We start from the raw sequence: 25044 nt of genomic DNA, 5'->3' as shown, positions 1-25044 counted from the left end.
TTATCATCCTTCCTTTCAGAGTGTGTTTTTTTAAGGAAGATTTTGAATTATTTTCTGGTTTTTTTCCCTGAAATATTGATTCCTTACTAATGATGCACCGACGCTGAAGCTTTGAATTAATTTCAGTGTTTTCCTTATTAGAAGAGAGGAGCAGAAAAAAGTTATCATAAAAATTTATGATAAAACCATCTTTCAAAGAGCTGCTGCAAAAAGCTGTCCTTTATCCTGCTGCTGTTCACATGGAAAGACATCTGGGATTAACTGCCCTTGGAAAACACTTAAGTATCTCTGAATGCCTCTCTAAATGTGCCTGCTGCTCACAAACACCTTCACAAAGACGTGGAGAAGCTCCCTGTGCCTTTCCTTCCTCAGGGCAAGAGTCCTGGCACATTTGGACTTTGGGATCACTGGAGTCAGGTTTGTGCCAGCCTGGCAACGCTCTATGGCCCTTATCAGTGCCAGCACTCGAGCGAGGGGATTTAAAGCTGCACAACCTGCAGCACATTCAGGCCCCATTTCTGCACAGAGCTCATGGAAAATCAGAGAAATCAGGTTTTCCCCAGTCATGGATGTGAAAGAGGCTCTGTAGAAATGCCTCTTTTCTCCTACTACAGGACTTTGCCATTATTCTTCACAGTCACACCTTGCACAGAGTCCTGTCCTGTGCCAGTGTCACTCTCAGGCACAGGGTGGGATTTTGGGGGTGTCCTGTGCAGGGCCAGGAGTTGATGACCCGTGTGGGTCCCTTCCAACTGAGCTTATTCTGTGGTTGTTTCTGCATCTTCCGTTTTCATGCGGAGATACCAAAGAGGACAGAATTTAGGTCGGTGTAATCAGCACTGAGCACGTAAAACAGTGACCACCGCAGATGGGAATTCGGGATGTGCAGGGAGGGTTCAGAGACAGACCGGGATCTGCTCCGTGGGGTCTAGTAATGGCACAAGAGGAACGGACACAAACCGATGACCAGAAGTTCCACCTGGAGATGAGAAAAAACTTCCCTGTGCAGCGCCCGAGCCCTGAGCAGAGAGCGGAGAGGGTGTGGAGCCTCCCTCACCGGAGATATTCCAGAGCTGTGTGGATGCAGCCCTGTGCCGTGCTCTGGGATGGCCCTGCTGAGCAGGGAGCTGAACCAGATGCCCCACAGTGGTCCCTTCCAGCCTGATCCCTTTGGGATTTTGGGATTCTGGGGCCCAGGGCAATCCCCCCCCCGGGCGAGAATCCCGAGAGGCCGGAACCCGTGGTCGGCAGCGCCGCTCCCCCGCCGGGCTGCACAGGCGGGCGGACAGGTGAGGGCAGCGGCTCTCCGGCGACGACTTCCGGTTGGCGTCAGGGCGGAGCGGGCGCCCAGCGGAGCCGGGCGGACGTGCCCGCGACGTCACTTCCGGCGGTGCCATGGTGACGGCGGTGACCAGGTGGGGACGGGGACCGAGGAGGGCCAGGAGGGCACACGGGACACCCGGGAGGGGCCGGGGGGTGCGGGTGCGGCCCTGAGAGGGGTGGGGGGTCTGGGAAATGCGGGAGAGGTTAGGAGAACGCGGCGCTGCTGTGCGCAGGGACAGCCAGCGCTCTCCAGGACAGAGTTCACCGCTGGTACTGGCATTAAACACGTAGTTGTAGATAAATCAGGGAGACAGCCAGCTGTCATGTCCGCACGGTGGCTTAGGTGGTTCTTGATTTGGTAAATGTGGGCAAAATGCTCTCTTTGGAACAACAAGTGTTTCAATTTTCTAATCATGCCACCTTTGTTTCTGTCCCAAACCCCAATAGAGGATTTCCGCGTGGGAGGGTTGGAATTACAGTTTGTAACTGAGTAAAAGTGGCAGGAAGATTTATGACAAGACGATTTATTAGAATGCTGTACTGGTTTGGGTTGGAAGGGACCTTAAATCCCATCTCATTCAACCCCCTGCCATGGACAGGGACACCTTCCACTAGACCAGATGGAAGACCAGATAATTTCTCAAGTCCAGGCTGATTTTTGGGTGCTGGAAACATACTTTTCCCCCTCGTGCTGCACCATGGGTTGAGGTTGTTGTTTTGCATAACGATTATGGAAGAACTTAGGCAGGATCCATTGAATGACTGCTGAGATACAACAGAATTTCCTTAGGTGATGCCTCAGGTGATGCCTGGGTGACAAATTTATTTTGAGAATTGCAGTCGGGTTGCTGTTTTCCTTCTCCTGTTTCCTGTTTGGAATGAGGAGCTCTGTCACTTGCTGCATTCCTCCTTAGGCGTTTCATTGGTTTCAGAAGTTTGAGGTCACTTCTATCTTTTCAGTCTGGGGGTTAAATTCCCCCCCTTGCATTGGAAAGGTCAGAGCCCGTATTCCCAAGGTTTGTTTTTAGAGGCAGCCCGTGGCTCAGCTGGCACTGGACTCGGCACATTTGCTTGGATTGCTGCCATTTCCAAATTTAAGTCGGGGCTGTCCTGCTCTGGGACCGGAGGGAGACTCCAGCTCAGAGTCACTGCAAGTGAGCCCTTTTCTCAGGTAGGACATTGTGCTTTCTTCACACTAAAGTCCTCACTCAAGCTTAAAGGGGCTGTGCTTTTTTCCTTAGGAAAACCAGATTTTTTTTCCCTTCCTTTTATCCCCCCAACCTTTGGATTTGGGAATGCAGCCTCCCAGTTGCTGCCACTCGTCACATAAAGGACAATGTGATTCTGGGAGCCTGGAGCTGCAGAATCAGTGTTGTTTGGGGAAGCTTTCAGGGGTTTGGTTCTTTGGGACCTGGTCTCATCTTTGCTGCCTTTAGTGCACCCTTGACCTTATTAATTAATATCCTTGTTCTTTCAGAAACCATTGTCCTGGCTTTTATAGGATAACATCCAGTTTTTGTTTCAGGGGGAAAGTTCTGGAGGGCTTTTTTTATTGGATAAATGTGATTCATTCTATGGGAAGCCTTCAAAAAGTTTCCAATCACCTGTATTTGCTCACATTATCAGTGTTATTTCTGCTCTCTAACAATGTGCATGTTCCAATCCTGCCTTTTGGGATGGAGAATTGGGAATTACAGGACTTGATTTGAACCATTTTATGAGCAGTGGCTTCTCTCATTCTGAAAACCTGATGTTATATACATCACCTGTTAATAACAGGGTTTTTTTCAGCATGAATACCTAAATTACTGAACAAAGTTGGTAGTGGGGTGTCAGACCTTTGAGCAGGAGGTCTGAGATACTCAGTTCATCTCAAATGATGCGTGGAACCCACGTGTTCCTCACCCACGTTTTTAATGTGACACAGCATTAGCTGCTCTGGAGTGTCTTTGGCTACTTCAAAACGTTACCTAAAGTTGGGTTTGTGATAGAAGCAAGTCACGAAATCAAAGCAAAACTTGCTCCTGTAGGTCTGAAGTGCTACAGAAGTTCTTCTGTCCCAAATAATTTATTCAGCTGGGTTTTCCTCTCTCTCCTCCTCTCTCTCTGACTGAACTGAGATTTTGTTTTGGGGTTTTTTTAAGAGGCCATTTGAGCACCTTGGAAGAAGGTACTGCATCTGCATACCCTAATATAAAGGGATTTACATCTCTGATTGGCAAATCCTTCTCTCTCTTGCTCCACTTCCTTCTCTTCCCCATCCCATGTTTCCCCTCCCCAGAGGAGTTACCTGTTGATGCAGACTCCAGCCTGGAAGCTGCCAAAGCAGGTTGTTGCCTGGATTCTTGCCTTGCTGCAGCCTTCAGACAGAGATGGACAATCTGCCCAGTTCCTGTGTATAACATGGAGAAAAAGGAAAGAAAAACAATAAAAGACTTGGAAATATTTTTCAGATCTCAGTGTGCTTTAGTTAGGAGAGGTGTCAGGAAAGCCCCCTCTTCCCAGTTACCTTTTCACCTGCATTTCACTGAAACCAGAACCAGAGCAGGGCTAGATTTTTCCAGTGCCTCATGAGGGAAGTGCCACTGCACCTGTCAGCTCCCACTTTGGAAATAATGAAAGGGCTTAAACGTGGGCTGAAGATTTTTTTTTTTATTCCAGAATGTCCTCTAAGCCCAGTGTCAGCACAGCACCTGTTGTTCCTGCCCACACCTCGTGTTCTGACTCTCAAGAGACCTTTGAGAGAGCAAAAAAAAGGGAATTATAAAGAAGGCAGCTGCTTTCAATGACCAGCTGAGCATGAATCAGTCAGGAGAACCTTCTCATCCAGCCTGAAGAGGCCAGTGGCCTTGTGTCAAAACATCCCTTTCCCAGGAATTATTTCAGGGAAGATCCATTCTCTCATGTCAAATCAACTGTACCAGTCCCTGGCTGCAAACCAGTACAAAATACACCCTGTGTGCACTCCCTCAGCAAAGGGCTGGAGGAATAAGATGCTTTGCAGTGGCCTGAGCTGAATCCTCCTTTTGGGTTTCTGCTTTCCCACTCTGGGCACGCTTCCTGTGCCTGGGGGAGCTGCTGTTCCAGATGTCTCCCTGCATTATCCACAGTGGATCACACCAGGAAGGACTTCATACACACATGAGTTAGTTCAGGAGTGGGAAGCTCCAAAGGACCCCAAGAAGAGCTGTGTTCTAACTCGATGGTTTTGTTTTCAGACCTTGCCAAGTTTATTTAGAGCTGTCTTTATGTGTTATTTTATTGTGTTCCAGCTGTACCCCCAGAAATACTTACTTTATTCAGTTCACTACTATGTCAGCAAGCTGTTCACTGAGCAGCTATTTGAGGAATTCTCTCCAAGCCCCTGATGGATATCTGGAAGAGCCTGATATTTTCCACATTAGCTCTGTTCCATGGCATGCAGAGCCTCTGCCATACCCTCAGTTCCATACAAGCTCAGTCCTACTCAATGACACTGAATTCTGCCTTAGTTACCTCTTGTTTTCTGCTTCTCATGCTGTCCTTTTGTTTGAAGGAGCACAAACTGTGTGCCCAGAATTTCCCAGTATCTTCCCGGTAAAGGCCTGTCTTGCAGTTCAGACTGCAAGAGTTCAAACTCTGCCTGCACAAGGAAGAAGGGAAGGGAAAATACACTGATGTTTGGTTTTGACTTTATGTGTGACCCAGAAGATTCCAGGAAGGAGTTGTAATTAACTTTACTCTTTCACCAAGCTTTGATAAAAGCTCAGGGATATACTGAGGGAGAATTAGTGGCCTTTTCACAGAAGTCCCACTTGCTCTTTGGCCCTGTAGTAAGCTGTCACATAAACTACTCCCGTGAAGGAATGGCTTAGCAAGGAGATTAGGGCTATGCCTTGGTATCAGAATCCAATTCCAGGATGAGATTTCAGTGTGTTAAGCAAATAACTGGCTCAGAGAGAAAACCTGGAGCCTCCAAAAGACAGACTGGCTTATATCCATCTGGGATAATGCACAGTAACTGATCTCTGGCTTGTGGATACTGTGGTACTGACTGTTCTAGAGAAATCCGAGCAGTTTTATACAATCAGAAGAATGTGGAGAATTATCCCAGCCCCAAGGAACTTCCACTCCAAATACACTTTGTACAAGAGGGTGAATTTAGGGCAAAACACGGGAACAGCATCCCTAAGCCCAAGTTTGTTATGTGACAGCTGACAGGACGCAATACCAAGTGTCCTGCTGGGATGTTCACATTACTATTTAAATGCTTAAAATTGGGTACTGATGTGAACTTTCCAAAGCCTAAATAAAGCAATGAGGAAAGCTACAGAGGTATCTTGGTGGCTTACTGGTTGTCTAAGGCAGGGTTAAGAAAAATAATTTCAAAATAGTTTTCAAGCCTTTGCTCATTTTCATCATGGTGAAATGATCTCTTTCCTTTCATCCTGTGGCTTTAGGAAGACAGTTCAGAAAGGAAAGGTCATGGATTTCACAAGCACAGTCATCATCCCACTGCTTTTTGGCAGCTTGGGGATCTTTGCGCTGTTCCGGCTGCTGCAGTGGATGCGGATGCGAGCCTACCTGCAGGAAGCAGTGGTGGTGATCACAGGGGCCACCTCCGGCCTGGGGAAAGGTATGGACACAAAGGAGGGCACCAAGGGCAGGACAAGCAGGGGGTTGTGGCAGGAGCAGTATGGAATAAAGCAGTAATGAGCGGAAAGTTCCTATTGATCTGCATTTCGAGAGATGTGGCTCCCACCTGAGTTATAACCACAGCCAGCGCAGGTTTGGATGCAAGAAAGTCTTCAGCATTTGTTACAGAAAATTTTAACTGTCCTGTATAAAGTGGAGCTCATCAAAGCAAGAAATTAGATGCTGTTCTTGTGCTGTCAGGGGTCTTTCCCCTAAATCCTGAAAAAGCCAGGAAGCCAAACTGTTTCTTTAAAACCTCCCAGAACGGGTGTTCTGCACTCATGTTTGTTGTACTTCCAGCTGCTCTGCCAAACTTTGCACTCCTTCTCCCTGTCCCTCACCCACAAGCTAAGGTACCTTTCCTCTCATGGTACAAATCCATCCAGTCTGAATTCAGACTCTTGGCATTATTAACACCAGGGAGTATTTTTTTCCAACTAAAACTTATGTTTTGCTTCAATGGCTACATTCTCTAATTCTGCTTTCTGTAATTGCTTTAAAAGCTGCTTGGAGGGAAGACAAGGTGCTCTCTGCTATCAAGGCCTTTCATTAGGATGAGTACATTTATAGAACAAATAGAGCTTTAATTGATGCTGCCTTTGCATGTGAGTTTGTTCCTAAGGACAGGGGTGTTCACAAACTGGCCAAAGGAGATGAACTGGTTCTCTCTGCCTGCCACAGCCAAAGAGTGGGAGTGGTAAAGGATCTTGTACTTCTCATCAAGAAGAGAGGAAATTAGTATTCCAGGAGAGACCTTCCAGCTGGAGCGCCATCAGTGCTGTTGGGTGTAGAGACTTCCACCATTGTACAGTAAAGTTCCCTCCCTTATTGACTCATTTGCAAGATCTTTTACAACTCCCCTCACTCCTAGTTATTAACCTCTAAGTACTGTGTGTTCATTGCCATCCACATGCAATTAGGAGGGCAATAGCCTGGCATCCCTTCTCCAGCCTTTTCCCGATGAAGAGAATCACCTTGATGAAGCCATTAAATCCCAGGCTTCCAGAACCTCTGGAGGTGTTCATTAAAATTGAAACTCCTAAGACCAGGCTGTACTGTGTTAGGTAACACACACAAGGTAACTGCGGTCCCTCTTAAGAAGGGCCTCAAGTCAAAAATGAAGAGGCACAGGCAAATTTGACCATCTGAGGGGGAGGATGTGTAAACACCACAATAACTGTCTAACCAGCACAGTATCTGTGAGCACAGCAGCTGCCTCACCACTATCATGTGTCTGTCACAGTCCCAGGAGAGTGGGATGTGGCTGTGACCTCGCTGTAAATCAGCCTCACCATCACACAGCAGCAATAAAGCCACCTCTGAGCCCTGCAAGTTTTAGCTATCACCAGGTTTGATGTGGATCTGTCCTTTGTCTGATACTCAAATGCTTGCTTTTCTCTCTCCCTTGCTTCCTCCAAAGAATGTGCCAAAGCTTTCCATGCAGCTGGCTCCAAGCTGGTGCTCTGTGGCAGAGACAGTGAGAAGCTCAAAGAGGTGGTGCAGGAGCTTTGTGCCGTGAAGAATCACCGCAAAAACGTGAGTGTGGGACAAGGACAGGCCTGTGGGCTCACGTGGCCTGGATTTCTGCTTGGGTTGTTACAGAAGTTACAGAATTGCCTGTGGGTTGGTCTCTTGAGCAATAGGAAAAACGCAACTCCATGGTTAGGGATAGATGTTGCTATAGGAGTACGTGGCATGTCATTCCTTGTAAAAACCCCACAAAAATAAGCCATCTTGGCTAGAAATGGAAGTGAAAGCACATGAGGGCAGGGTGCCCAGGCTCTTTACACCTGTACCTCATACACTGAATCTGGAAAAGTGACTTTCCTTCTGTTGGCTTTTATTTTTTAATGTCTATGCCTGCTGACAGTGGCTAAGAAAGGTATTGCTGGCTTCTGTAGAAAACACACAGGTTACATTTTGCCTTTTTCAGATGTGTTTCCTTTAATAAGACAACAGAAAACTTTAGTACTTGAGGAAGATCTCCTTTGTCCCTTTCCTAGGCTCAGGTATAAGGAACAGGCTGCAGGAGCAGAGAAAGACGAGCACAACCTATTTCTGTCACGTATTCCTGCCACATGGAACTGCTGCACTGCAGTTGCACAGGGCCTGCATGGCCCTGCTCCTGTGCTTCCAGAGCTGGGGAATCCCATCATGAGCTGGCACATCCAGCACTGAACTGTATTTTGCTAACTTTACTTTATTCCCAGACGCACAAACCTCACACTGTGCTGTTTGACCTCTCGGACACTAAAACTGTGGTAAATGCTGCTGAGGAGATCCTGAAGGCCTTGGGTCACGTGGACATCCTGATCAACAATGCTGGCATCAGCTTCCGCGGCACAGTCGTGGACACAGGACTGGATGTGGATAAGAAAGTGATGGAAACAAATTACTTTGGACCTATAGCCCTTACCAAAGGTACCACATGGATTTGGCTGATGCCTCTGCAGACCAGCACAACTGAGCACAGCTTGACTTGTGTTTGTACCTGGTACAGCACAGGGTGAGAGGGGAGGCAGGCCTGAGGAGGTGCTTGAGCATGACTGGATGGGAAGTACCCCATTGGAGATGATACCTGGTTCCATCTCCTGACTCTAGCCTGGCAGGAAGTTAGGAAGAGGTCCAGTTACCCTGTCTGCATTGACAGGACACTGACAGGAGAACGTGGTGGGGGTTACAGTGGAGCTGCAGCTTTCCTAGGAAGCTTTGGTTACACAGAAAGCTCAGCCTGCAGCATGTCAGCTGCAGGAAATGGGAAGATGTTCTGGTGGCAGGAAAAGCAAGTCCTGCTGCCCAGCCTGTGGGAGATCAGAGCCACCACAGCAGCCCTTGTGCAGCTGCTGCCACAAGGAGTCTCCTCACAGGTGAACCTCCCAGCCAGACACAGCTTCAGTCAGGCATCCCAAGCACTGTCCCAACCCCTGCACTGAACAGGGATCTTGTAATTCCCTTCAGCATCTCTGAGTGCTCTGAAAGCTTTGATTCTTGACAGCAGCAATGGCAGGACTGTTGTCTGAATGGGTCTTTTCTGTCCTTTGCTAGCACTTCTCCCCTCCATGATCAAGAGGAGACAAGGCCACATTGTGGCCATCAGCAGCGTGCAAGGCAAAATAAGCATTCCTTTCAGATCTGCATGTAAGTACCTCCACAGAAGATGGGAAAGACATATTTGGGGCACCAGGCTGAAAAAATACTTGGCTCCTGCTTCCACATTTAGCTCTCCACGGAATTGGCTGCGAGCAGGGAAGGCAGAGCTGTGCATCACCCTCAATGGGGTCACAGACCACTGACAGCACTCTCAAATACAAAATCTTAGCCCTGTCCTGAAGTTTTTAAGGGTTGGAGAAGGAGAATATGTTTTAAAAACAGCTTGATAGTCCTTGACTATAACACTTGACAGCTACTATAATTCCATAATTTTATGGTATTTTATCCTTGTCATTTGCCTGCATCACCTCCTCTAAGAAAGAAGGAATTTTTTGTTTTAATAAATTATGAAGTGCCATAGTACAAACAATGCCAGAACAAAAGCCTAAACAATCTTGATCCAGCAAACTCTTCATGCTAAATCAGTTATGACAAGAAATATTGGTGGGATTACTGCAAAAAAGCCTTTTAGAAGATGGATGAACTAAGAGGAGAGTGTTTGGCACACAAGCATCTGTAAATCACTGAAAATAAACACTAGAAGTACAGTGGTGATGGCATACAGTGGGTCAGGAGTGGGGCTGAATGGGGGAGAGCCTGGAATGTCTGAGCCATGGGGTTTTGCAGGTAATGTGGGTCCAATTGCTCAGGAAGTGTGTTCTGAGGAGCTCCCAGAACGCTTGCACAGGGCCCAGAGCCACGTGGATCTGGCAGCAGGAGCTCAGCCCTTGCCTGGGTCCTTGCAGGGTGTGCAGCCTGTGCTGAGCTGGCTTTGGTGCTGCTGGTGTGGTGGTGGCAGTCACAGGTAGTGACCAAGCAAAAGGAGTCACTCAGCCATTTCACAGGGGAAAATCCTGCCCTAGGCCACACTTCCCTGCTCTGCCTGTGTGATCTGGTGTTGCCTTATGTGCAGCTAAGTCCTGAACCTGCTCTGCAAGTTCCCAGTGCTCAGCACGTGCAGGGCAGCCAGCTCTGCCTTCCAAAGGCTTTGGGTCTCCTTTATCAGAAGTGGGAGGCAGCTTGGGTTCACTCTGGAGTGCTTTGGCAGGGCTGTGATATTAAGCTCAGGATCCCAGCCAGTTTTCAACTTGAGTTTACGTTTTGTCTTCCTAAATTGCCTCTCACTCCTGCTACCTGTTGCTGCCATTCACTAAACAAAAACAAATGTAGAGGTTGGAGAACAACTCTTGGGTTCTTGCTGAGAAGTGGCTGCATTGCAGTGAAAAACCCATTCAGAAAGTGAAAATTCCTTCAGCGCTGCTCCTTCTCCTTGGTGCACTGTCCTTTTCCTGTTTTCCAGATGCTGCCTCTAAGCACGCTACCCAGGCCTTCTTTGACTGTCTGCGAGCAGAGGTGGAGCAGTATGACATTGAAGTGACAGTTGTGAGCCCTGGATACATCCAGACAAACCTGTCCCTCAATGCTGTCACAGCAGATGGATCTCGCTATGGAGGTGAGATACCACTCGGTGCCCTATTTCTAAAGCATCTCCACATCACCAAGTTATTATAAAGTGTGTTTGCAACACATGGCCTCTGGTGGGGACATAGGTTAGCCCTGAAGGATCAAAAACCAACTTTGGATGCAGGGTAGGAACAGCAAGCCCCAAAATTTAGCCTCCCCAGAGAGCAACTATTGCCTTCTGGGCCAACCACGAGGAACACCTGCCTGTGTTTACACCTGTGGAGTAAAAACCAAAGCAAGCAGCCATGTACAGTTAGAGCATTCCTAGGAAAGGTATCTCAGTGAGGGTTTACCTGCTGGTGCTGGTGCTCACTCAGCTTTCCCTTGGCAGTTATGGACAAGACCACGGCCCAGGGACAGACGGCGGCCGAGGTGGCTCAGGTGGTTCTCAATGCAGTGGGACAGAAGAAGAAGGAAGTGCTTGTGGCTGGCCTGACCCCCTGCCTGGCTGTCTACCTGAGGAACCTCTGCCCCAGGCTCTTCTTCACCTTAATGGCATCTAGAGCAAAAAAGGAGAGAAAAGCAAAGGGCTCTTAGAGCTCAGCTCACCTGAGCAGGGAGAGGCTGAGTCCCTGCAGTCAGCTGGGACATCACTGGAGGTGCTCCTGCAGAAAAATCCTTTCTCAAAATGCTCTTTACCAGTGCATGGAGACTGGGAAGTGATTTCCCCCACACTGCTGGAAGACAGCGCCTAAACCTCAGCTGGAGAAGGAAGGGTGCTTGGACAATGGGGGAGAGCTGAGACTGCAGGGGATGGGTCAGGGGAACACACTGCAGCCAGGGAGGCCCCTGTGCTGGAACACTCCTCACCTCACTCCAGCCATGCTCAGCTTTACTGGCCTGCTACAAATAAAACCCACCTGTTCTGCCTTCACACGAGCAGACCTTGGCTTTCCCCACTCCTGTGAAATACAGTCCTCAGCTGGGAGCTCTCGTGATCAGTGTCTCCTTTCCACTCCTTCCAGCCCAATCCAGGACATGCTGCTTGCACTGGGGACACTTCACAGAGCCTCTTTCTGTTAACGTGCCAAGTCATCTGCTAAATTAAGCTCAATCCAGTGCCACTTTTAAAGAAGTAACTGATGTACAATTTGGGTGTATTTGGCTGTCATTTTACCTGTCTGAATCGTGCCCTGCTGATGTACTGGGACAGTTAATTCTGCAGTGGCAGCACTCTCTGAATCCCAGCCCAAGGAATGCAGGGAAGCACTGAACAGGTAGAACAGCATAGCAAGGCAGCTGCTGCCTGGACACACTGCACAGGTGACAGCAGCACACCTGGGCCACCTGCAGCACAGAGCAGGTGTGATCCTGTGGATGCCAGGCACTCTCTGGCACATAGAGAAGAACCCATGTGTGTAGGGTGCAGAGTGTAGCAGACAGACCCTTTGTTCTCATCTGCTTTAAAGCAGTCACAGATGCTAATTAGGATCACATCCAGTGGGGAATCATAACCAGCCTGTTCACATATCACAGGCTTTAGGGAGCCTGACAGCCTGAAGGGGTGCCATGTTCCATTCCTCATCCCTTCTCCTCATGTGAGGGATACCAGGACCACTAGGAAAAAGGAATTACTGCACAGAGAGAGGGCAGAAGTAATCTTAAAATTGAAATTAATTCTACTAGTACGAACCAAGGTCCAGCCCCCTCCTGCCACCTCCATGCACTTGCCAGCATTTTCCATGTGCCCTGCCTCATATGTCCTGCCTGGGAGTGCACATCTCAGGACAAAGAAATTACATTGCTATGAAATTAATCCCTTGGTCTACTCCAGCTCCTCACAGCAGGTAACATAAGAGGAAGGGAAAGCAGAAGGGTTTTGTTTTTCTTTACACCCCTGCAAGGTGCTATTGTACCAGTAGTAGCTGCAGAACAACATACTTTATCCCAGCCCTCTTTATGGGACCTGTTAGCTTACACAGTGTGAATCCACATCAAGGATTAGTCACACAAACTCTGATCCAGGTGCACAGGCTCAGCAGGACCTTCTCCTTCCAAAAGCCTTTCTTAACCACTACAGATTTATAAATGATCTCTGAGAACCAGGATGTGTTTAATGATCATAATGCTGCTGCTCTGTCAGGACATCCATCCTCTGCCACCTTCCCTGTGGCTGAGGCTGCAGCTGTGTCACAGAAAGGCCTGGGGTTGGATTGACAAGTTGAAGTTTTCAGGTGTATAAATACCTTTTTTCCTGTTAAGATAGGAAAGCAAGGCATTACCTTCTCTCCCTCTCCACAAGGGGAGTGCTGGTGTTAAGTTGTGCTTTTCCTTTTGTGTTTCCCATGCTCAGATCCTCCATTTTTTGGTGAAATGCAGTGGTCCTGCCAGTCTCCTTCAGCTGCTCCATGTTCTGGTGTTTCAGGTTGTGGCTACCCAGGGAGGGGCTGCTTTGCATTTCTGTGTTCCCATCCAGGGTACTGAGGGTGAAACACATCAGGCCTGAGGGAAAATTATGTTTGGGGAGTTACTGTAGGAACTACAGCTCCAAGGCAGAGGTTGCTGAGAATGCACACATTCCCTTTGGAAATAAATTTCCTCTCTGAGAGAATGGGAATGTTGGACACTCCAGAGCATGTCCACAATGGGCAGGGTGGGCAGCAAAGTGTGGGGGCTTCTGAAGAGAGGTTTGTCCCCAGCCACTGTTGGTTCCCAGCTACTGGCACAGTGGAAAGCAAATACAGCACCACTCCACATGGAAGAGAATTTCTGGAAGTTGTTTTACCATTTCACCATGCACTAAAATACCCCTCAAGACCCCTCTCATTCTCCCAGGTCACCTTGCACAGTTACAGCCCTGACTAACAACTAGAATGTTAAAAAGCATTTTAGCTACATTATCACTGAGATTCCTTGGAAATCAGGTGTGTTTTTAAATCAGACCTACCCATTGTGACAGCTAAGTTGACTTTTCGCCTTTCCTCCTGCAATGGGAGACCCCAGGAAACTTGCTAATTTTTAACTCAAGTCTCTGATGCCAGCCATGCATTTAGGGAACCTGCCATAGTGATCATTCCAGACGAGGGGAAGCTTAACACAAAAAGGTACCAGGACCCCAGAGGTTTGGTGCAGAAAAGGAACCAACAGCCCTGAGAATTATTCTGCATTGAGTAAAAAACAGCAGGAAGACCTTTGGTGTGGCCAGCACAAAGGTATTTCAGGGCTTTCTGCAGCAATAAGCAGTGTTAGCTATGGCAGATGTGCCACTGGCTTCAAATCCATCCAGCAGGGTTTGGAAACACACATCAGGGTGAAAGGGCAGCCTGCCCAGCCTGGCCTAACCACTGAAAGATGAAGTGGTTGCACTTCTTTGCCTCCTCTCTGCCAAGGCAACTGTACATTGTTGCTATAAATAGACGCTCTGGATCCCAGCTTATCTTAACCTTGGAGGGAGAGAGCTCAGCCTCTGTACAAAGCGCTGTTGCCACCCAGAAATGCCTCACTGCCACTGGAGTTCCTCCAGCCCACTCAGGTACAGCTGCCTGTGCTGCTGCTGAGGGCTGAGAACACCGAGCAAACCCAGTCTGCCCAATGCTGTGTGTCCTGCTCACACAAAACCTGCCCAAGCAGAGAAGCACAAGTGAGAACCGTGGTCAGAACAGCCCATGGAGGCGAGGACAGGGGGAGTCCTTGGTGCCTGCTATGGCAGTTTGGAGAGATAAAGACAGAAGGGCAGAATTTGGGGTCTGACCCCTGCCAAGGTTAGTGTTTCAGCTGTGAAGGTCAGGCTGCTGCTCCCAGTGGAGCAGGGAGCACGCAGTGCACAAGCAGCTCTCACTGCAGGCCTTTGCTCTCCTATTCCCAATGTAACACCTGAAGCTGTGCCAAGCTGGCCGTGCCAACGCCAGCCACACCTATTCTCCATGTGGTGGGAGGAGATTAGAGACAGCAAGCCCCTATCTTTTAAAAGTAACTGGCAGGTCTCACAGAACAGTAAATGCTTCCCATTCTAAGAACAAGATTTTGAATTTAAAGCTAAAATATGATTTAATGCATAGGACTGAATTCTAAAATTTCAGGTAACACAGTTACAAGATGCAGTCACATGGATACCTTGCAGCAGGAGCTGGCAGCTCCTGTGTTCCAGGCAAAAGCAGTGGAATTGTGTGGTCAGGGCACAGCACAAAGGTAGGACAGGTGGACTCCCACCTTGGCAGCCCCCAGCCCTGCAAGTGGCTCAAGGCATTTTAAGAGGAGATGTATCCACCTTAGGAAGAACTCGTACAAGAACTGAGCAGAATGTAGCTGGAAAGTCAGAGTGGTATCTCTGTCGTGCAGAGGAGTCATGGTTGGAGGTGCAGGGCAGCAGAGGACTGGGACACCTTTATCCCCATCCATCAATGTTTAGCAATTACCAAAAAGGTATAAAGTTGGTAAAACCTCTTCCAAGAAACACAACTAGCCAAGCAAGAGGGGAAGTGACACCCTGCAGCTATTCCTTCAGCAGATGCCTGCTGTAACACAGATGCTGCTGCCACATGCACTGGACAAGAGGAGTGTCAGGTGTGTGTGTGAGCAGGTCTAAAGCCTCGACCCCCTGGAACCACACCAGCAAAGGGGACTATGATAACAGTGACGAGAGCAAAAGCATTTGAAATTCTCATCCTTTAATGGTCAATGATAACTTCTGGCTGGTTCTGTGTAATACAATTAAACAATATACTTAAATGTTTCCAAAAAAAAAAAAAAGGAAAAAAAAAAGAAAAAAAGCAGCTCTCACACCCCTTCTTTCTATTGGCTTTCTTTCATCGACATTCTGCTGCTGGATTGGACTCCCCTGGCCTAACATACAGATCTCAAGTCACCACACATCCACATCTCAAGAGTAACGAAGAACTGAAAAACCTTGGTGCACCAGTGATGTGTTATTTGAAAAATAACAGCTCTATTAAACCAAATCCTTGCCAGTCTCCACTGCTTCTCAAAGAGGAAAAACAAAATGTTACTGTGGGAGTCTTAATACTCTTGTCTTTGTGGGTTTCTCTCTTCCCTGCTGAAGTCATACAGCATAGAGTTCATAGATCTTCTTTACACAGTACACCAGGGCAGCGAGTGCTATTGTGTTGTGCAGTCTCTTTCTGTGCAGGTCGTCCTTCCTCACCAGCACCACAGGAGTGGACGAGGTGAGCGTATGCAGGGGCAGGCGCGAAAGTTTATAGGCATCGTACTCGACCTGGTACTTGCAACAGGGATCAAACTGCCAAGAGATCCCGTAGAGGGTGCAGCAAGCCACGCTCAGCACTCCAGCGGGCAGGGAGATGTAGTGAGAATAATCGACTGGCAGTGCCAGGGGGGTGAACAGGCAGGTGGTGCCCGCCAGCACGGCCGTCTTGTGCAGGCAGTTGCCCACGGTGATCCAGCGCGCCGTCTCGTCCCCGATGCGCGTGGGCTCGATCACGATGTACTTGTACTGCGCTTCCAGTGCCTGCTCCAGCTCGTACTCAAACTGGTCCTGAGCATTCTCCCCGTTGTAGATCTCGTGCACAATGTAACAGTCCGTGGAGGACAAGGTCACCCTGGTGAGGGGAAATGAAGAATTAAAACTACAGGGCTGAAGGACAGGCTGTTCACCCACCCGGCTGGGAGAGGAGAGAAGTGCCCCAAGTGAGGGCAGCCCCTCAAGGTCACTGCCTCTGTTTCACAACCAGCAGCTTTTCAACACAAGCTTCATTTCACATCAGCTGATTTCTCCTGCTGTACAATAATTCATCCCAAAAGAAGGCAACATATTTTTCTTACCTCTTCCTAACTTGGAGGATCTAGAACAATTTGAGAACTAGGGTCATTTAACAGTCCTGAAATGGTTCCTCACACTGATACCCAAGCAGTTTCTTTGGAGAGAGCAGAAGTGTCACTCACACCTTAGTGACCACAACACATCACTGAACAAACCATACGAACTTCCGGAGCTTTCAGAGAAACCAAGACAAGCAGCTCATTTATCAGGAGGACAAGCTGCACTGGGAGGTTTGGAGAGAGGAAGCATCTCCAGATGAGTACATTTGCTTTCTGATGCAGCTTGCTATTTAGTCCTCCATATTAAACACAGCCTGGTAAATCCATGGTAAATCCAACAAGGATGGCCAAGGAACATTGCTGAAAGGGAAGGTGAAGAAGGTAGCAGAACATTCAGTTTGTGGCAGAACGGTTCACTCCCTCTCCTGAAGTGGGATGCAGCAAAGCAAGACATGAATACGTTTTTAACCCACGCAGGCTTAAGCAGTGAAGAAAGAGCTGCTCACTTCACCTGGGAGCACATTCCCACTCAGGGGATGCAGGGAATTTGTATTGGAGCAGCAGCTTTCAGCTACCTAGTGTCACATCAATTTCCACCTTCCCTCCACCCTCTTCACCACATCACCTTCTATCTGCAGCTACGTTCACGTACAGACTGCTAAGAAATAGGATTATGACTGTTCACCTGCTCTGAGAAAGGGTAAAAACCTATCCATCAGAACCAGGCAAAATCCTCCCTTCTAAGCAGAAATGAACATTTCTGACATACTTGTGCTTAACCAGAGCAAAACTGAGCACGTGGCCTCGCAAGGATAAAAATACCTAGCAGATTCCTTTAGCAGAAGGAGAACAAATCACACACATCTGACCTAATCACAGCAGACAAAACAGCCTCATCCCAACAACATTTAGACCCCCGTGATATCAGCAGGAACACACTGCTGATGTGGAGAACAGAATGAGCACTTTTTGCTCCATTAGTACGGTGGTACTTATGTGCATGCACTGGAAAATAAGGGAGAAAAATACACATTCACAAGCTGCTGTTGCCAAACATTATCCTTAATGTGCAGGTCCACTCAGGCTGCAAAGGGGATTGAGCAGTGGCCAGCTGTAATCGAGAATATTGTTAAATTACAAGCTGTTGCAGACGTAGCAGACATGTTTGTAACAGCAGCAAACATCAACCAGCAGCACCCGAGAGGCACCACCCTCTCCCAAAGCAGAGTAATAACCAGTTTCATTAAAAGTCCAGCTGGAATTTATTTAACCTACAAGGAAAACTCAACCTACAATGTAGTTATTGAGTTCCTTGCAGTGCATTTCCCCCTTGGTCTGTCCATGGGTAGAAAGAAAAATAAAAATCCACCTGAATTCCGTGTATGCCAGGGGTTTCTTCAGGGTAACGAGCTTGTCAGACATTGTTTGGAAAATTACCATTAACCCTTTCAGCACAGGATGTAGTGGGCTCTGACATTTTGCAGTGAATTGAGAGGTATTTAGAGAAAAAAAAATTTAAGGACAGGACCTATATAAGGAGTTTCTAACAAGAAACCGGTTAAGCAGGTGTTACTGACACAAAGGACACAGCTGCTCGTGGTTTTTGCCAAGGATTCTTTTCCCTGATAACAGCTGCTCCACGTGCAGCTTCTTCCAAATCAAAAATTCCAGTTTCATTGCAAAAGACATACAGAGGCTTAAGGTAACTTTGCACACCACTACCCATGACTATGTGAAACCACTTGCTAGGGCATAATGACTTCATGGAAAAGCTATTGCTGAAAGGCATTTTCAAGCTGGAAGCCAAGCCAGTGCTAACACAACCCTCCAGGCAAAATTAATATTTCTTACCAAGGAGCACTGTCAGTGTTTTGTAATACCTGGGAGCATGCAGATGGGTCTGCAAAATAGAGAAGCAGAATCCGAATTCAACTAAGAACTTCCCAGAGGCTTAGGAACAGCACAGTTGTTGTCATTCCAGATCTCCCTGTCATCACTGGGAAAACATGGGTGAAGTGAGCCCATTCCTTCCCTGCCTGTACAAGAACCATGGGAACTGAGCTTCTAACTCTAGGAATTCAGTACCTACATTACATGGGATTTCTCCAGGCTCAGCACCAGGAAAGGTGGCACTAGCAAACAGCCTCATTTCTCCTTGCTCAGATCTTGCCTGTTCTTCCCTCTGAACACCCCTTTTTTCCTTTCACCATCATTGCACAAGCAGAGCCACACCACAAACAGCCACCTGTCAGCAGGAATCCAACAGACTGGCCAGAGGCAGCACTGTCCATCTCCTCTGGAATTTTTTAGCTTGCCAGGCTCTGGGGCTTTATAACAATAAAGTCAAGAAAAGCACAGTCCTCTTATGCCAAAAAAAGCAGAATTTAAAGTATGTTCTGCTGACCAAAAAAAAAAAAATCACTGGGAATTGAACTGCACAAAGGCTTCATCCCTGAAAAAAGTCTGCCCCCCGACTGCGCTGTTTCTCCAAATGAGTCCTCTAAAATCAGAATAAATCTGTGTCACAGTGCTGAAGCTGCAAATGGCAAAACAGCCAATCCAAAAATGACAAATGAAAAGATACCTGCTCAAATAGGACACATGAAGAGTCAACAAGGCAGGCAGCAAATTTCCGTTTCTGCACAAAGTGGGGTTATCATGTTACTATTTCCACACAAGAACTGGCTGCCCCTGGAGCATGGAAAGCTGAAAACTGTTCAGATTTCAGATTATATAGAAAGAGACACAGATGAGATACGTGGGCTTGAGGAGGTTTCAGCTGAGCACTTCACAGAGGCAACTCTCCTGACACAGCCTTTCAATTGAACACAGCAGCTGCACACGAACAAATCCAGTCAAAGCAACTGGATTTGCTCAAACACTGGAGGCCATGGAGTTTGCCTTCTGGAGCTTGTCACCCACCCCCCCAGCCATGACAAACACAAATGCAGAGCTGTGCAAGCAATTCTGAGCTGGCATCCACCACTTATCAAGTGTGGGGATTTTATATAAACTCCATTTTACTTAAAAGAATAGTAAATAACCAGAGAGCACCTAATGCCAGAAGACGTAAAATGCTGCCAGGTGTTCAGAAGCCTGACAGGCTGTTTACTAGACAGATCAGAGCCTAAAAGCAGTTGTTAGTATTATTCAATCAAATGATTTTCCAGGACCTGTCTCCCCACTCCAAATAAGAGGGCACAGTTAAAAAGTTGTGCAGCTGTTCTGCAGGAATAGTTCTAGGCCTTATATCCAAATATTTGTTCTATTGCAGCTTCAGGCATTCTATATTTGAGAAATTTTAGTGTTTCTTTCCTGGTGCTAAATGAATGCCTGGAGGGGCAAATGTGACAGAACTCTCAGCTATTCAGCACAGCAAGATGTAAATCACTTAAAACTCAACGATGTCAAATTTTGGTATTGCCAAAGTTATAAAAATAAATCCATTGTTAACAGAGCTACAGCAGCAGGAGGGGCAGAAGAGTCTGTGTTAGCTATAGAGCAAGCTTCAAATTACATTTGGATTGTCTTCCTAACATGGGAATATGGGAGAGCACCAGGAGAGGGGTGCTGCAGCTGCTGAACAATAGCAGCTCCAGCAGTTCATCAAATCCTGACATGGCTTGGGTTGGAAGAGACCTCAAAGCCCATCCAGTTCCAACCCCCTGCCATGGACAGGGACACCTTCCACTATCCCAGGTTGCTCCAAGCCCAGTTCAGCCTGGCCTTGGACACTTCCAGGGATGGGGCAGCCACAGCTTCTCTGGGCTACCTGTGCCAGGGTCTCAGCACCCTCACAGAGAAGAATCTCTTCCAAAGTCCCAGTCCTCAGAGCAGCTCCACCTCTCTGCCTCCACCTTGGAAGCAGGCTCCTGAAAACAGCAGCCTGCCTAGTAAAGGGAAATTTCAATTGGATAGTCTTTACAGATGAAGAAATAAGTAACATTCCAAAGAGAAGGCACAATGTCACTCATTGTCAAAAGACCTTCAGTTTTGCCAGGTGACAAGTGGCAAAAGCAGAAACAAAGGAACAGAGCACTGAGAACAAGGCAAGTGAAAACATCCTGGGAGAACCCTCAGCATCCTCCTACCACTGCCCAGCTGCAGGGGAGAACGACTGAGCCTCCTGAGTTTTTTGCCCTCAACCTAATGGCACCTGCCAGACAGACCTTTGGTGAGTGTTTCAAGTCATCCAACTATCTCAGTTCTGCAAAATGCTCAAAATCACACTTGGAAACAATCTTAAGCTGCACAAAGTTCAGGTACAGTTCAGGGCAAAAATAAAAGTTATTTGTAAGCCCCTCCCGTAACACGTAGGTCAAATTTTGTTAAAGTTTTTTTTTTTTTTAAAAGAATATTCCTGGGCAAGAGTTTTGCTCAGAGCAACAAACAATCAGATTAACTGAAAATGAAGACCAGTTGGATTAGTAGTTAAAAAAATTAGAAAGGGGAGGCTTGCAGCAGTGTGATAACACCTGTCACAAGCAGCACACACAGTCCAGCTCAGCAGTGCAAGAGGGGTTTCGTGCTGGCTGTGCAGGATCTCAGAAAAAGGACATTACAGATGGCCAGAGCATGTCTGGGAGCATTGTCAGCATCTCAGCCAAGCTGGAGGAAGTCAACAGAGTCAAGGCACGACAAATTCAAACACTAAACTTCCCTCCCTCCAACATAAATCCTTCCTGAAATTTAATTTGATTTCAAGATTAAGGAACGAGCTGTGGCCTGGCTTTAATTCTCAGTGGAAATATTCCACCTCCCAGTCATATTCCCCAGTGTATGTTTCTACTCAGGATACTCAGGTGCAAAGAAAGCACAAACACGTCCCACCCTAAACACCTGGAGAATTGCTTCTCTGCTGAATGTCCTCACCATCTATCAGGCTCAGGTCCTCAGCCAGGGCTGTCAGGCCTGGGGCTTTAAGAAGGGCATTCAAGCAGAAGAACAGGAAATGCAGGGCAATAAAGCAAGACTTTCATTCAAAAGATGCACCTTAAATTCAAATAGGAAAAAGGACAGGAGAACATTGGGAAGCTCTTCAAGCAGCCTCAGGGAGGGACAACAACATTCCCTGAACTCTAAGGAAAACATCACCAGACCATAACAACAAATCCAGCCCCCAAACAACAAGGAGGTGTCAATTTTAAATCAACTAATGATTAGCCAGGCTGATGGAAATAGGTCAATCATTGCTGCAAGCAGAGTACCAGAAATCTGAGCAGTGCAGGTAGCGAAAGGAGAGTTCTGTGAGGGCACAGAGGAACCAGTGCAGGCAGTGATGATGACATGAAAGCTGTTCTTTCCAGAGTTTGTCAGAACATCTCCCAGGGGAACAAACGACAAGCTGTCCACTGCTCTGGCGGGCACCAGGCTGCCTTTTATACAAAAACACCCAGTACAAACCAGTGTCTGTTCTGTATGAAAAAGTTGTTTTGGTCTACAGATTAACAATTCCCTTTAGACAGGCTCCATTAAAGAGTCTATCCAGAATGAAGAAAAACAAATATTTAGTTGGCTCCCTTCAGTGTTTTTGGTTATTTTGTTTAACATTATTATTTTACCACCAGAGCCAGCTGGAGTTCACATTCAACATCCTTTGAAATTAATGTCCTTACATTCACTCCTAGCAAGGAAAGCACTTTTTAACCAATTATACCTTTCTCTGTATCAATAAAGTTGCTTATGAAGGGACTCAGTCTCCACAGATATGCGGGTCTTTTTTTTTTTTTTTTTTTTTAATGAAAGCTGTTCTAGTCTCATAGCAGACAGGATTTTATTCAGTACTGAGTCTCCTCACACCACCTCCGACACACAGATGCCTTTCAGAGCGGCTGGCTGACAACTACAAACACTCCTTGAAGCAGCTCAGTTACCAGGAAAACTGGATCAGCATATCCAGTTCAAAGGAATGTGTCTTTGGACAAGAATCCTGCCCAGAGTAAGAAAACTGTATTCACCCTATAAAAAACACATGTCATCATGTGATGACATCAGGTCTGTCAGCGCTGCCTTTGCACAACCGGTGCTGCAGCAGCCGAACAAGACGGGCAGGTGTGGTTTGGGATCAGCCACTGATGGAGAGGCTGAGGCCCAGTCATCCACATCTCCTGCTCTGCAACTGCTAAGAAGAAGCAGCACCTCGCTGACATCACCCAACACCTTTTGGGATTATCCTCCTCTGTCACATTTGTACAGGGTGACACCTAAAGAACCACCAGCTTTTGATGGAGATTGTGAAATGCTGCTCAGGGGAGGATCTGCTGTTCTGTTCTCTTCCATACACTTCTCACTGGCAGAGGAAAAATACTACATGCAGCAGGTTCATGGAGTGACGTGTGTTTAGGAGTGTTTTTGATCGTAAGATCAAGAGCAATCACAGCTTTGAAAAAAGATCACCTCAAACAACAATTAGATTATTGTACAGGTCACAGATGAAGCTACACAGTAACAACTCACTTTTTAAGTCTGCATCAATTTTCACCCTGGAAGAATAACTGAAGTTATTAAGTGTTCTTTTCCATATTCTGTTTCTTCCCTTCTGCTGGGAGGACACGTCTGCCACATGAAAAAACCACATGAAAACTCCACACCTCCCATGCTGGGGCAGTGCCAGCACTGGGTGCAGACAGTTTTACCACGGTGGTATTCTTAGTTGTTCATTTAAACCACGCTGATGCAGGAATTCCATTGGCCCTTCCAGTTCAATTACTTTTGAATTCTCTGAACACAGGCAGCATTCCTGCAATTCACATTAGTGCCAGAATTTTCAGGGCTACTAGTGGCTCTCCTTGGCCGTGTAGATTCAACAGCATCAAAGCAAACACTGTTGGATCACAGCAAGGAACAAAGTGAAGCAAAAGCCACAACACAGATTAAGAGGGACATCAGAGTTTCTAATTAAGAGGGATATCAGAGTTTCGAGGCAAGGCGGCAGAGCAAAGGAAAACTCACAAAACACCGCAGCAGCTTTCAGCAGCTGCCAGTTACATCAGTCAGCCCTGGGGCAGAACAGAAAAATGCCAACGTCAGGAAATACAGGATAAACCCAGACATTTTCAGCAGGTGGAGAACATTTAGGTCGGACATTTGGAAGAATTTCTTCACAGAAAGGGTGATTAAATACTGGAATGGGCTGCTCTGGAAGTGGCAGAGTCACCGTCCCTGGAGGTGTTTAAGGAAAGACTGGGTGGCACTCAGTACTCTGGTCTGGATGACGGGGTGGGGATCGGTCACAGGTTGGACTCGATGATCTCAGATCTTTCGAGCCTAATTGATTCTGTAAGATTTCCCTCTATCTCTTTTTCCCATTTTAAAGTTGCGATTCCCAAACTTCCACCGCTGCTCCGTGGGTATTTCCAGCCTGTGCTGGACTCTCCTCCACCCTGCCAGAGGCCGGAGCACGGTACCGAGCTCCCTGCCCGCCGCGGCCCCGGCAGAAGGAGGTCACCCTGGAGGACTCGCCGCTCCCTCCCCGCCTTTAAAAATAGCCGTGGACGGAAGGAGCCTCTCGGGGCCGGCCCTCCTCCACCCGTCCCCCAGCGCCGCACCCCGCCGCGGGTAGCGCTGCCCCCGACACGCCGCGGGCCGCGCTGACCTTCCCCGGGCCCGGCCCCGCCGAACGCCCCCGGCCCCTCCGCGCCTCCGCGTCCCGCGCCCGCCCCGCCCGGCCACGCTCCCCTCGCGGCGCCCCCACCCTTGCCGCAGGGTCGCCGGACCACCGCGGGTGGTGCAGCCCCGCGGTCCCCGCCGTCCCTCGCCCCAGCCCGGCCGCCCCTCACCTGTCCCGGCCGCCACCGCTGTTGGTGCCGCCGGGGCCCGCGCGCCTCCTTCCCCACGCCGCCATCTTGGAGACACTCGCCTCGCAAATGTCTCCGCCGGCGGCCCGCGGGCGCGCCGCGATGCCCGACGGAAGATGTAGTGCGCGGGGGCGGCAGCGGCCGCTCCTCGGGGCGGGGCTGGGACCGCGAAAGGACTACAAGTCCCACAGCGCCCCGCACCGCCGCACGGCCGCGGGGGTCCCTGGGGTGTGTAGTCCCTTGGGCGGGGGCGGTGGGGCCAGGTGGGCGCCGCGGTGAGACCTCAGTGGGGCTCCCGGCCACAGCCCCGTACCGGTGGCCGAGCAGCCCCGCGGGGCTCGGCTCAGCTCGGCGCCGCCGCCCGGGATCTTCCACCCGGTGGGAGGAGCGCGGTGGCGAGTCCCGGCCTGCCCCGCGTCCCCGCCATGAAGGGATGCGGCTGCCGAGGGTCGGTATCGCTCAGCAGCCTCAGCATCGCCTCGTTTTCGTGATCCAAAAAACCCGGGAGGTTCCTTCCCTGCAGTGGACCAGGGATGGAGGATCCCCTTGTGCAGCGCCTCCCTGGAAGGAGAGGCTGGGCGGTTTTGGGGTGAATTTTGCCCCCTTAATCAATCTCGAAAGAGGGGCAGTGAATGGGGAGGCTCCCTTGCTGCATCTCTGAGGAGGCATAAATCACAGAATGACTTAGGAAAAGACCTCAAGATCATCAAGTCCATATAAAGGTTATAACCAAACGGTTCTCTAGAATTGCAGTGTGGGCTTGCCAGAGGTTTCCCGGCTCCTGTGGATCCATCAGAAGTCAGTGGTGAAGGTTTTGTGGGTGACCTGTGCCGGGGTGCTTGGATGGTTATCTCCAGGATCCTTGAGCCTCTGCAGGGCCCCTTCTTGCTCCTGGTCGGAT

The 25044-nt window shown here is 48.4% G+C and overlaps 2 protein-coding genes across 3 annotated transcripts; one reads left to right on the top strand and one right to left on the bottom strand.

Moving 5' to 3' along the window:
• Positions 1 to 1311: 1311 nt before the first annotated feature.
• On the top strand, positions 1312 to 11701 carry DHRS7B (dehydrogenase/reductase 7B). 2 transcript variants are annotated; one of them, XM_042036780.1, is made up of 7 exons: positions 1312 to 1415; positions 5763 to 5938; positions 7418 to 7533; positions 8208 to 8418; positions 9043 to 9135; positions 10448 to 10600; positions 10943 to 11701. In XM_042036780.1, exons 1-7 carry the CDS (start codon positions 1396 to 1398, stop codon positions 11146 to 11148), a joined length of 975 nt encoding a protein of 324 aa, XP_041892714.1. In that variant the 5' UTR covers positions 1312 to 1395; the 3' UTR covers positions 11149 to 11701. The 2 variants fall into 2 exon arrangements, with proteins under 2 accessions (XP_041892714.1, XP_041892713.1); XM_042036779.1 differs by lacking the exon at positions 1312 to 1415 and adding an exon at positions 2352 to 2494.
• Positions 11702 to 15201: 3500 nt separating this feature from the next.
• On the bottom strand, positions 15202 to 24260 carry TMEM11 (transmembrane protein 11). The gene is made up of 2 exons (XM_042036781.1): positions 24126 to 24260; positions 15202 to 16127 (listed from the first exon to the last, which is right to left on the bottom strand). Exons 1-2 carry the CDS (start codon positions 24188 to 24190, stop codon positions 15611 to 15613), a joined length of 582 nt encoding a protein of 193 aa, XP_041892715.1. The 5' UTR covers positions 24191 to 24260; the 3' UTR covers positions 15202 to 15610.
• Between the last annotated feature and the right edge of the window lie 784 nt (positions 24261 to 25044).

The sequence above is a fragment of the Corvus kubaryi genome, unplaced genomic scaffold (genome assembly GCF_017639235.1).
Source record: "Corvus kubaryi isolate FWS band 111438036 unplaced genomic scaffold, C.kubaryi_AGA036_p1.0 37387, whole genome shotgun sequence".
Taxonomy (NCBI): domain Eukaryota; kingdom Metazoa; phylum Chordata; class Aves; order Passeriformes; family Corvidae; genus Corvus; species Corvus kubaryi.
The sequence above is the reverse complement of the archived record's forward strand: the minus strand, read 5'-3'. Positions and strand labels throughout refer to the sequence as shown.

What these genes read in the sequence shown, in the direction of transcription:
- DHRS7B (XM_042036780.1), top strand. Translation starts at nt 1,396, where the DNA reads ATGGTGACGGCGGTGACCAG. An exon ending in TGAAGAATCACCGCAAAAAC is followed by an intron (nt 7,534 to 8,207) that starts GTGAGTGTGGGA and finishes CTTTATTCCCAG; the next exon opens with ACGCACAAACCTCACACTGT. An exon ending in AGATGGATCTCGCTATGGAG is followed by an intron (nt 10,601 to 10,942) that starts GTGAGATACCAC and finishes TTCCCTTGGCAG; the next exon opens with TTATGGACAAGACCACGGCC.
- TMEM11 (XM_042036781.1), bottom strand. Translation starts at nt 24,190, where the DNA reads ATGGCGGCGTGGGGAAGGAGGCGCGCGGGCCCCGGCGGCACCAACAGC. An exon ending in AGCGGTGGCGGCCGGGACAG is followed by an intron (nt 16,128 to 24,125) that starts GTGAGGGGCGGC and finishes TCCCCTCACCAG; the next exon opens with GGTGACCTTGTCCTCCACGG.